We start from the raw sequence: 13383 nt of genomic DNA on the forward strand, positions 1-13383 counted from the left end.
CAGCAATCCTTGATTTCAAATGCCTTCCCTATCCATGTAATTTCTTCCAGCCCTGCAACCTTCCGAGATCTCTGCAATCAGCTCTGACCTCTTATGTATCCTGAATTTTCATTATCCCGCCATTGGCGGCCATGTCATCCAAGCTCTGGAATTCTCTCCCTGAACCTCAAAGTTTCACCTTCCTCCTTTGAGACACTCCTTAAAATCTCTCTCTTTGACCAAGCTTCGGTCACCAATCCTAATATGCCGTTATGTGGCTCAATGTCAAATTTTGTTTGATTAATGCTTCTGTGAAGCACCTGGTAATGTTTTATAACATTAGAGTTAATATATAAATGCAAGTCGTGGCTGCTGCTCACGTGAGAAGGAGCGCTGAACGCCAAATCATCAAGTCTGTGCAATTGGAACCTCTCCCAGTCAGACATATCCACTGCAATCTCCACTGGGCTGAGGTGTTGACATCTCCACAATTGTCCATGTTGATCAATGGGGCTGGGGCAAACAAATGGAGCCGCATCTGTTCATTCCTCAGACATAGGCATGCATTGTAGCTCCGGACAGGGAGGGAAACAACTTGAGAGGGAATATACTGCAGTGCACATACCAGCAATCAATCCGCTCACATACAAATTCTGCAAAAACACGAGTGGATCTGTGTCTGAGTGCATCATTTCTTGGTCCCCTCATACACTAACTACTGTATAAAAATATTGTATGAGGGAGCCAGCATGACTTCAATCAGGGGGTTTATACTGCATGATTGAACCCGCATGCAGGAAAACATTTCTGTAATCCTCCAACTTCTTCAGCAACACATTGAAATAAGAGAGACACCAAGCATTTTTCCATCTTACCAGCGCTCCATCATAACCCACCCCAAGTAAAAATTGGAAAGAGGCAACCATGATAGAAAGAGCAAACAGTCTCTATGACCTAAGAAATCAACTTTCCATTAGGCACTTTCACCGATTTCAGGTCATGACCTCATTTTATTTCTTTGCACGTTTTGGTTTTTTTCTTTTTTTTTTTCCTCCTTTCTTTGCTTTCAGGTGTTATGTCTTCTGATTCACACAAGTTAGAAACAATCACTTTAAACTCAAAATGCTGGAACTTCATTTAGTGTATTTCTTCCAGCTCTCCATGTGGCTGGCAGACCGATACACCTTACACTTGGCACATGACCAGTGCAGCAGTAAAACATGGCACCCCGGGATGTATATTCACATAACATTTAGTTCCTTCTTCTTCTCGAGTTCTCTGCCTGAAGGCAGGTCCAGCCCACAGCACTATGACCTCCAACATGGGTAGGGCAAGGAGGCAGGTCCCGAAACCACCCCAGCTGGAATGGGGATCGAAACAAGTACTGTTGGCACCAACCTGATCCGCTTCTGCTGTCCAGCCAACTGAGCCAAGGAGCCTGAGTTGTTGTGGCAACATGCACATTTACATGCATCTTACAGCTTGAAGCTATGGATAGTGATGACAGACGCTCCAATTTCTTCCCAGGAATCTTTCCCGTTCTTACTGCCTGCCGTTGGCATACGCTGGAAGGGTTTATAAGTTGGGATACTCAAACTGTTTGGCAGTGTTATGAATGTGCCTTCCTTGGCAATCAAGTCCTGGGCAGTGCTTGAACCTAGAGCTTCTGGCTCAGAGGCAGGGACGCTACCCACTGTGCCACAAGAGCTCCTAATTAGTTCCTAGCTCCCTACAAATAATATAACAACGTAACCTGCTCTGCACACATCTTTTGTTTCTTTTCTTGCCCATCACCATTCCCTTTGGTCCTGGAAGGCTTTTACTCACGCTTGTCATTCAATCTCTCATGTCTTCCACCCTATCACAGACCTTCCTTTTGTCCTTGTCCCACCCACCCCTCGCTTAAAACCTATTACATCTCTTATTTTGCCCAGTTCTGATGAAAGGTCCTTGTCCTGAAACGTTAACTGTTTCACTCTCCACAGATGTGGCCTGACCTGCTGAGTGCTTCCAGTATTTTTCTGTTTTTATTTCAGATTTCCAGCATCCACAGTATTCTGCTTTTCAATTAGAATCTCGATGACTTCGAGGTCACATTGGCACAGTTCCTAACATAACTCATTTTTCCCCAAATCGTCAGAACTTCCTTCAAATGTATTCATTCAAACACCTGGTATCACCAAACCTACATTTGATTTATTTCAGCTTCTCTTTCACCTTTATCAAACTTGTTATCTTACACACTATGCCTTGGTTCTCAATAATAAAAACAAAATTGACATTTGCTTGCCACCTGCAAGCAAAGAGTTTTCTCTTTTGTGCTAACATTTACTCTCCTATTCTCCTGAAGGCACGATTCATGCTGGTTATGGTTCTAAAGTAGTCATGCCTCAGGTGTTGAGACAGCTTTGTGTTGGGAGAAGCATTCGACCAGCTGAATGTGATTCTGCCTTCAGCAGGTAGTCTAGTATCGTAGTTATTGGTGCTACACCAGCAATCCAGAGCTCACAAGCTCAAAATCCAACGTGGCAAACTGAAATCCATCAAGTGGCTAATTTGTGGGTTAGCACATCTGGTTCACTCATGTCCTGTGGCCAAGGGCATTTGCTACACCTACCTAGCCTGGCTTGCACATAGCTCAAACTCTACACTATGTGGTTGATTCAATGCCCTTTGAAGCTTGCAAGACAAACAGGAATGCGGGACTGGTGAATTTTATCCACATATTTTAAAACAAGATTGCGTTTAGCGACACGACCCAATGTCATTTACAAGAGGTGTGGTGGCAACTGCAGGAAGTGAGAGGAGAATAATTACCCAGCACTTTGCTTGGAATGTGTAATCCAATGCAGTCACCACTACAGAGTGGGACTGTACAATGCATGTCAACTCTGAGGCACTTCCACTACAATTTCGTGGAATGTTAACCACAATCTGACTATTTACATTTACCAACGAATTACCAGTGCCTTTAGGATAGAGGATGAGAAAGCGCCCATGTGCAGATTGAGCTACATTTAGTTACACTCATATCGTTGGCTGTCCCTCAATTCGAGGATGATGTCTACTCAGGGTGACAAGTTTCTGCCATGGGTCTTCATGTGACTGAACAGGTTTATTCTTGACCTGCCATTGGACACATGGGGCAGGACGTCCCACAAGGTAGTGGGGTCCGGAATGCAGGGTTTGCTTCCTTTTCTTCTCTGCCACCACTCTGTCCCATCTTGAAGGACGGAGGATGAGAAAGCTTCCACGTGCAGAGTTGAGCTACGTTTAGTTACACTGCAGGCACAATTAATGAAGGGGTATGATTGCATAATTTGGTGAAGACAGGCTGTGGGGTAACAGTACTGCATTGAAACCTGGCTAAATGCAGAATTCAACAACATATCACACCTCAACACAGCAGTAACACAGCTGGGCTTGGAATGACATTACATGCATACATATCATCAGCCTGCCTGCCAGTGGTGTCAGTATTCACTCTGTTTACAACATCCTTTCAAACTGGACAGCTGAGTTCAGCCCAAATTTCTCCCCAAGACCAATACTGCACCCCAACAACACCCTGGTTGCGATTTGTTCATTCAACAGAGACCTGTAGCATTGTATAACTCGGTCACCTGCTGCCTTCATCTACTAAATCAAGCTCTAATTGAGTGTAAAGAAAGTCATTTCCTGAATACAGCTACCAATAGTCAGGGAACAAGTGGAGGAATGGGTCATTAGCTGCCTTCAAGGCAAGAAGCAAGAGCGGGATTAAAGGATAGTTATTCAGCGGCAGAAGGTGGGAAGTGGTGTTCCAGAAGGATCAGTGCTGAGACCATTGGTGTTCACAATTTACAACGATTTGGACTTTGGAATCAAGAACACAATTTCTAATTTTGCAGGTGACACCAAACTTTGGGGAATGGGGGTGGTTGATGAGAGTCAATATTGAAGAGAACTGCAACAAGTTAAAGGAGGACATTATGCAGAATGGACAAATAATTGGCACATGAAGGGAGAATGGGGGGTCGCTTATTACTTGGAAGGTGCAAGTCTAGGTGGGGTAGAGGAACAAAAGGTACTCGGAGTACAAATACATCAACCACTAAAAGTTGTGCCACATGTTAGCAGGCCATAAAAAAGCAAACCAAGAACCTTTATTTCTACAGGGATAGAATTGAAAAGTAGGGAAATTTTGCTAAACCTGTATTGAAACTTGGTTACTAAGGGTACTACATGCAATTCTGGTCGTCATATTATAAAAAAGGATATACAAAATCTGGAGAGGGTGTAGAGAGGATTTACAAGAATAATAACAGAAATATATGGGTATACATATCAGTAAGAGATTGACAGGTTGGGTCTCTTTTCCCTTGAATAAAGAAGGCCGAGCGATGACCTAATAGAAGTCTTTGAAATTATGAAAGGTTTTTATAGAGTGGATAGAGAGAGTGTGCATTTCCTCTTATGGGGAAGAGCATGACTAGGAGCCACTGTCATAAGATAGTCACCAAGAAATTCAATAAGAAATTCAGAAGAAACTTCTTTACCCAAAGAATGGTGAAGATGTAGAACTCACTACCATAGGCAGTAGTTGAAACAAATAATATTGATGCATTTAAGGGGAAGCTAGACAAGCACATGAGGCAGAAGGGAATAAGAGGATTACGGTGGTAGATTTAAGTGAGGAAGAATGGGAGGAAGCTTGAGCTGAGCAAAAGTACTGGCATGGACTGGTTCCATGCCTTATATCCTATGTAATAATCCTGGGTTAGTACACTCCTGCTCACATACTGCAATCACATAATCCTTATTTTCCTGGGATAGAGGCGGATGTGTGGAATTACCGTTTTATTCCTTATTCGAATAAGGTCTGATACTGAACCGGCTCCACAGTATTCCATAACTATCCACAAGTCTGTGTTCTTAAAATAGCTTCCATAGTACTTGACCACATGAGGGCTGTGAAGAAAGAGAAAGACTGTTAAAATCCTGGGATTCTACACAGAACAAAAAAATAGTTAGTAACAGGGGAAACTCATTAGATCTAACGACCCACCCTTTCAGCGTAATCTTAATAATTACTTCCATTTGCACTTCAAGACACTTCATACAATCACTTGGCAAATCGCTTCATACAATCATTCGGTTTTGAGTGACTCTTGCACTGGTAAATTGGGCAGCCTTTGGGACCAGCAATATCCCACAGGCAGCAGTGAGGTGAATGAGCAGTTGATCTGGTGTTGGTGATATTGGTTAAAGAACCGACAGCTGCTCTTTAATTAACGTCACGGGATATCTTATTACCAACCAAAACAGCACACACTGGGCCATCTCAATTAATCAACTTACTCTCCAACAAACCCATCCAGTGGTCTTGTGAACTTGTTTACATTGTGCTTCAAGTGTCTTCCCTGGTAATTTACTCCAGAAGTTTAACACCCAATCCATCCTTAGGAATGACCCAATTTCCCCCACCTCAGTCCTGCTCAAGTGGCAGAGAGCAAAAGAACAATGTCAGGCCGATACTGAACGTGACGGCTGGTGTGTCTCACTTGTTCAAACATAAGACAGTGCACATTCCAAAGGAAAAAGAGTTGGTGATGTTTGCAAATTTGGGAACAGAAATTAAATTCTCCTTTGAGAGCACTCCCTGTCTGGCGTTGCTGGCTCTGGGTTCCTTTATGCACTCACTTATACTTCACAGCACGCAACAGTGTGAAAGAGTGCCATGGAAACAACTGACCACAAATTCAGCATAGGTCACACAGAATGGTGAAAACACAAGATACAACTGATGTCACAGTCGAGTTTGATGCATTTGTTTTTTTTGTTCCCTTGGGATACAGTGCCTCCAACTGACAAAACCTACAACATTCCAGATCTCTGGTATTGCAGCATCACTATAATTACTCTTCTGTTTAAAAAAAAACACATCAATCAGTATCTGCAGCCCCAGGTAACAGTTCATTGAGCCTTACCTGTCACACTGCTGCATGATGGAGATCTCTTTGATAATCTCCTGCAAGTCTGATTCCACCGGGACCTGCTTGATAGCCACCACTTGGCCTGATTCTTTGTGAATGGCTTTGAACACACTGCCATAGGACCTGAGGGAGGAAACACAGACCATTAACATTCGGCCAGCATTACCATTCAGGTCGTAGGCTCCAGACTGCAAGCAAGAATGACAGTAACAATCTCTAGTATCAGGCTTTCTTGTGGGCCTTGATCTTTACATTTTTCTGCATTATTCTTTCCCTTTTCCCCCACCTCTCAGCCATAAAAGTGGGGGCAGAGAGCCAAATGACAAGTCTCTGCCAATGTTACATGCAGCCTTCATTCTATTTTCTTCTCTTGTAGAATGTGGCCTGGCTTTCACTTCAGAATCTAACACTTGGGGAAACACAGGGGAAAACCATGTTTCTAGCCACGCGGTGAAGGCTTATGTTATTCACCATTATACGTGTTCTCAAGATTGCCCATTGAAATATGAACAGTTATTTATGGTCACTCTAGAAACAAAGAACTTGCAGTTATATGGCATCTTTCATGGCCTCAGGGCAAAGTACTTCACAATTAATGGAGTACTTTTGAAGTGTAATTAATCACGGTAGTAATCTGGGAAATGCCGCAGACAACTTGCATAAGCCTTCAGCAAAGCTCCTTCCAAAAGGTAGCAGCTTTGTAGGGGAGGCAATGGCGTAGTGGTATTGTCTCTGGACTAGTAACCCAGAGACCCGGGGCAATGCTCTGGGGACCCAGGTTTGAATCCCACCATGGCAGGTGCTGAAATTTAAATTCAACAAAAATCTGGAATTAAGAGTCTAATGACCATGAAACCATTGTCAATTGCTGTAACAACCCGTCTGGTTCACTAACGTCCTTTAGGGAAGGAAATCCTTACCTGGTCTGGCCTACAGCAATGTGTTTGACTCTTAAAAATGCCTTCTGAATGGCCTGGCAAGCCACTCACCACCGCCTTCTCAAGGGCAACTAGGGGTGAGCAATAAATGCTGGCCCAGCCAGCAAAGCCCACATTCCGTGAATGAATAATCAAAAAAAAACACTGTCTGGGTTTACATGAGATGATGACTGGTACTCGAAGTAAACCAAGAAGAGTCCAGACCTCAAATAATAGGCACGTTGGTGTTAACAAGGTTCATCTGCTATAGGCGGCATACAATAAAACTTTCATAACCCAACATGTATTGCTAAAAGTTACTAAGTTTATTCAAGTGTGTTAAAGGTAATAAGCAGCGCAAGTAAAATATTGCTGCTACTTAAGTTGCTTTTAATGTATTTGGCTCACTGCCGTATTAAGGGTACTTGAAATGCCCAAGTTTCAGGAATCTTGAAACTGACCAGCTCACGAATGTAGGCAGCAACCACCTTTTCCATTCCTCTGAGGCACTAGCGGCTTCCACCAAATTCATTGTGATTTGTGAGAAACGAGTAAATGTCAAAGGATCAGAAAACCTGCCTTCACAGTTAATTTATTCCTTGCAACCTACAACTTTAAACGGCAGCTACAGGAGAGTAAATAATTACTGTAATCACATTTTAACGGGGCGCAACGAGCTTAATGAATAATCCAAAATATGTTGGAAACAATTCTTGCGTGATTGACTTCCATTGTGAAAGAAAAATGTTTATGTGAAATTGCTCAGTAAAGATGATTGTTCTGCAGAAGCAACGACAATGAAAGTGGTGGGAGCAGTAATTCATGGAATGATACAAAGGAGGAAATCATTCAGCCATCTTGCCTGTGCCAGCCCTTTGAAAGAGTTGCCCAATTAGTCCCACTCACTTTCCCCATAGCCCTGCAATTTTTTCCCCCCTTCAAGTACTTATCCAATTCCCTTTTGAAAATTATTATTGAATCTAGTTCCACTGCCCTTTGAGGCAGTGAATTCCAGGTAATAACTCACTACGTCAAAAATGTTATCATCTGGGTCCTTGTCAATTTACTTTGAATCTCAGTCCTTTGGTTATCAACCCTCTTGCCACTGGTAACAGTTTCTCCTGATCGATGATAATTTTAAACATCTCTCTTAAATCTCCCCTTACCTTTACCTGCTTTAAGGAGAACAATCCCAGCTTCTCTCGTTCCCCTGCATAAATGAAGTCCCTAATCCCTAATGACATTCTATCTTGACATCCCTCCTGTAGTATGGTGTCCAGAATTGGTGATTTCTAAAGGTTATGATAACTTCCTTGTTCTGTACCTCTACTTATAAAGGCAAGGACCCATGTTCTTTTTAAAAAAAAAGCCTTAACAATTTAGCCTCCCACCATGAAAATGTCTGTACTATACCCCATGGTCTCTCTCTTCCACGATATCTCCTTGAAAATTGTACCATTGAGTTGATATTAGTTTCCATGTTGGCCTCCGAATTGATTTTGACCCAGTGCCAAGATTCTGATGTTTCTAACCCTTCTAATGTGACATAACAATGGCCAGCCATGAGCTAGTCATCATGGTAAAAGAACAAGGAAGTGCTCAGTATTACGGAGAGTTCATATCATAGTTTCCTCATAAAATGGAGAACTAACCGGTCATAAATAAGCACTTTTAGCAGTGGATGGATGAGTTTCACAATTTCTCTGAAGCAAAGAGGCTTTCCTCAGACACAGGAAATCGAAACAAAAAAATCAGTCAGATTTGTTAAATAATTTTTTTTAGAAGTTTATTTAACCGGGTGCCACTTTTGGTGTAAGAAAGAATAATAGACCTCTTTTTAAGATTGTTGCTGAGCCTAGCTGCAAAGTTGATAGCAGTTTCTGCCTGTTGCAGTCTTGATAGTCATTGCATTACAGGTTACCACTGTGACTTATTCGATGATACAGGATGGGTCATGGTAACAGTTGCTTCAATTCTTTTTTGAAAAGAGGTTACAGCATCATCCTCTGGATCAGCAACAAACAGCAGGGATTAAAAGGTTGATTTCAATGGACTGGTGTTGCAACCTCAAGGATTTTAATACCTTGAGATTTTCTACTTCGAATGATAACAACCCATGGTACTGCCAGATAAACAGCAAGACTTTTAGTACTCAAGGCTGTTCTCATGAACCTGCACCTACACCCATCCATGCCCATGACACACGATCTAGCATGCTCAGCCATGGCAACTCCGTCATCTGTCCGTCTTGTAGTGAACTTAGACAATGACAGGTTCCACTGGCAGATGTGCAAGTGTTTAGAACGAAGTGTAAAACAGATACCGGGCCCCTTTAGGTTTCAGGCTGCGTTTAATTTCAGAAGCAACACTTGGGTAACTAGGTAGGGGCCAAGAACCAACTGAAGGTTTTGGTTTCATAAGCATCTCAGCAATTTCTCTGCAGCAGTGCAAAATGCCTGACTTCTGTGGTGTCTACCATCCTTTTTCCAGGTTGCTGGTGCTGTGGCCATTGGTACAGACCAAAGTGATGGTTTGCTCCATTACTGTCCTGGAGAGAACATTCCCCCAATGTTTAAATCAATATCCCAGTAGGTATGTACCCTCTAACAACGTGCCCATAACACAGCATTGTATTGGTACAAGGTCACTGAGGGAAAATGAATGGCAGATTGGACCAATTGATGTCACTCTTTAGAGCTTGGGGGTCAAAGCACTATGGTGGGGTAAGGGCAGGGAACTTGGAGAAAAAGGTAATTGACATGCATCTGTTCCCAGTATCAGCCCTGACCCGGTGGTAGAATGCTCACTCAAGAGATTTGAGCAGAATATCTAACATGTGGGTTCAGTGCAATGCTGAGAGAGCTCTGCACTGTTGGAGGTGCCATTTTTGGATGAGATCCTGCCTGCACACTCGGGTGGACATAAAAGATCCCACAGTGCTATTTTGAAGATTAAGGGACTTCTCCCAATGTCCTGGCCAATCCTATCCTTCAACCAACATCACTAAAACAGGTTCTCTGGTTATCACATTGCTGTTTGTGAGAGGGCTATGTAGAGTCATAGAGCACAGAAGGCCATTCAGCCCAGCATGCCTATGCTGCCTCTTTAAAAAAGCTATCCAATTAGTCTCACTCCCCTGCTCTTGGCCCACAGCCTTGCAAGTGTTTCCTTTTTTTAAGTACATATGAGCTTCCCTCTTGAAAGTTACTGCTGAATCAATTTCCATCCTTTCAGGCAGTGCATTCCAGGTCATAATAACTATGAAATAGATTAAATGCACCCAGCTAACGGAACCTTTGACTAAAAATTGTGGGTCTGTTAGCAACTATGTAAAAGTAAAGTCAGGGCCAGAAGCTGGCTGTAAAATGTGCTTTCTGACAAGTCCATTGCTGCACAGCCTCTCTGCACAACCCTCTAATCTTTCCACTGCAACAGGAAACCCGCAAGCAGAATCTAGTTACGGTACATTTTAAGAGAAGCTGTCTGCTGTGCCCTTTCTTGAGTGCAATAGAAATACACAGTGAAAACAGAAGCAAAGGCACACCCAGGTCCCTCCCACCACAAGCCATTGAAAAACACTGGAAATGGCTCCGACCTGCAAACTCTTTAGCGGGCTCCAGGAATGGCCCACATCAATGGGTGCTCTTCTGTATAAAGCCCTGGCGTTTTCAATTAAGAAATTATGATTAAAGAAGAAAGGGCATTCTAAAAAGCAAGCTAGCCACATTCACCCAGCTCAATTTCTCTACAATTCAGCTATAAATGTTTATTCTAAGGGGGGTCACAAAAACGTTGTAGGTTTCTATAACCATAAGTTCCAGCTATCCCACCCCCAATCATATTCTGGTGTGGGCAGGCCATTTTGTAGGTGTCAGCCATGGCTCAGTGGGAAGCACTCTAGCCCAAGTCTGTAGGTTGTGGTTCTGAGTATCACTACAAAGACTTTGAGCACCAAATCTAGGTTGACACTCCAGTGCAGTACTAAGGGAGCGCTGCACTGTCAAGTGGTCTTTCAGATGAGGCATTAAAATGAGGCCCTGTCAGCTGGACATAAAAAGATCTTGGGATACTATTCAAAGGAGTTTCCTCGCCTGATCAATGAGTGGGTTCGACATCGTTAGCATTGCCCTGCCAACATAAATGAAAGCAAGACCAATCACATACTGCTGCAGACACAACTGGGTCAGTGAGCTCAATAAAGTTGTGGCACTCAAAATTATTCATCTGGTTTCCTGTTTAGTTTCCCTGCAGCTCATAAATAGAAACAATGCGCTCCCAGCCCTGTCCCTCAATCTGACTGCAATAGACCTACAACAACTTATATAGCTCCTCTAACATGGTGGAGCATCACAAGGTTCTTCACAGGACCAGAATCCAACAAAATTTGGCACAAAGCTGCATATTAGCACAGGTGGCCAAAAGACTAATCAAAGAGGTAAGCTTTAAGAAGTGTTTTAACTGAGGGGAGGGAGACATGCAGAGAGATATAGGGAGGAAATGCCAGAGTTCAGAACCTTGCCAAAGGTGGGGTGAAAGAAATTGGAGATGCTTAAGAGGCCAGAGTTAGGACAGCACAGATATCATGGAAAATTGGAGGGCTGATGGAGGTTAGAGACAGGGAGGGGTGAAACCTTGGAGCAGATGAACACAAGGGTGAGAATTTTAAATTCAAGGTATTGTTGGACTGGGAGCCAACGTAAGTCAGGGGTGACGGGTGCTTGGGATATGGTGCGATTTAGCGTATGAATTGCTCAAGTTCACGGAACTTGGAAAATGGGAGTCCAGTCTGGAGAGTGTTGGAATAGTCAAGTCTGAATGTTAACAGAAGCACAGATGAGGGTTTCAGCAGCAGATGGGCTGAGACAGGGGCTGGAGATGGCTAGCGGAGAGAGTAGAACAAGGTGGCATCATAAACAACTTATAAATGAAGATTTGCATTTATATAACCTCTTTCATGACCTCAGGATATCCCAAAGCGCTTTACAGCCAATGAAATACTTTTGAATAGTAATCACTGTTGGATGCAGGAAATGCAGCAGCCAATTTATACACAGCAAGCTCCCACAAACAACAATATGATAATGATCAGATTTTTTTTTAGTGATGCTGATTACATTACAAACTTACGTTCACATAACACCTTTAGACAATCTCAAAGCTTCTTACGTGAGGTTGACGAAATAAGTAGAAGTCGATGCCCCACGAACAGAGGAGAAGGAACAAAAGGAGATTATAGGAGTGAAGGCGCACCCATTTTTGTGCTCCAAAGCAACTCAGTGTAAATGGGCATTATTTTTGGAGTAAACTGATTTGAATCAAAAACAAATGCAATGCCATTTAATACTAAGGCATTCATCAGAGGGCTGAAATGAAAGTGGTTTTAAATTTAAAAGCTGCAGACTCCAAACATTACAAGTCCTTGGAGGGTTTTCTGTAATTTAAAATAATTTTGAAACGTTTGCTGCAGCACATCTCTTGGCAAATCAGGTTTTATTTTTGTCCAAACAAAGTGCCCATTCAACATTCCTAAAGTCAGCCACTGTGGAAGTGTGCATCCAATGCTCTTGCTACCGAGTCAGAAGGTCGTGGGTCCCTCTCAAGGGGTTTGAACATATAATCTAGGCTGACACTCCAGTGCAGCGCTGAGGGAGCGCTGCACTGGGTGAGACACTGTCTTTTGGATGAGACATTAAGCCGAGGTCCCGTCAACTTTCTCCAGTGGATGAAGATGATTCCGTGATACTTTCATAAATAAATAAACTTAAATAAATAAATATTTATTTCTCAACCAAGACAGCTTAAAAAAATCTGGCCGTTACCACATTGTTGTTTGTGGGAACTAGCTGTGCACAATTGGTTACCGCATTACCTACATCACAACAGTGACTACACTTCAAAAGTACTTAACTGGCTGCAAAGCGCTTTGGTACGGCCTGAGATGGTGAAAGGCGCCATTAAAAATGCCAGTCTTTCTTTCTTTCCGAAAGTGTGCAACTTGAGAGGATGGGAGGAAACTGAAAAGGGTGGTGAATTTTATTTACAAAAAGGATTTGGACTCTAGGAGTTCTTAGCTACAGCCTCCACTGGAAAACAGAGAGAAGCTCAACTGTCTGAGCAAGATACACAGACAGGATCTAGCATTGGTCCTTTAACCTCTCCTTAAATTGGCTTATGAGCTAACTTCATTAGTCAAATTGGGCCATGGACTATAATAGAGAAGAGGGTTGAACCCATCTGATGAAGACGTGCCTCTCATTATGTACTTATATCAATAGGTAATGAAAGGGATTGTGCAAAAGAGGACGACATAACCCCTTATTCCAACCAAAGCTACTTGTCAGCACTTATTTAAACCTTGTTCAAAGTGCTCCAACCATCTCCCTGTCAGTATGAATAAGAAAACATATTCATTATTTAAAAAAAAACTTGTCCTGGTATTTATGTCCCTTCCTTTCCCGACCATTCGAGTGAGCTCACAGTTAGATAGATGCTTCTACAGGCTAAAGGAGCAC

At 42.7% G+C, this 13383-nt stretch overlaps 1 protein-coding gene across 1 annotated transcript in view; it reads right to left on the reverse strand.

The window, feature by feature from the left end:
- LOC144688396 (serine/threonine-protein kinase 3/4) overlaps nucleotides 1–13383 on the reverse strand; it is a 137373-nt gene that overhangs the window by 103858 nt on the left and 20132 nt on the right. Inside the window, exons 3-4 of the mRNA XM_078554880.1 lie at nucleotides 5949–6077; nucleotides 4815–4929 (exon numbers count right to left, since the gene is read on the reverse strand). Coding sequence (XP_078411006.1) covers nucleotides 4815–4929; nucleotides 5949–6077 — 244 coding nt within the window. The remainder of the gene's footprint in view (nucleotides 1–4814; nucleotides 4930–5948; nucleotides 6078–13383) is intronic.

The sequence above is a fragment of the Cetorhinus maximus genome, chromosome 13, assembly GCF_964194155.1.
Source record: "Cetorhinus maximus chromosome 13, sCetMax3.hap1.1, whole genome shotgun sequence".
NCBI lineage: Eukaryota > Metazoa > Chordata > Chondrichthyes > Lamniformes > Cetorhinidae > Cetorhinus > Cetorhinus maximus.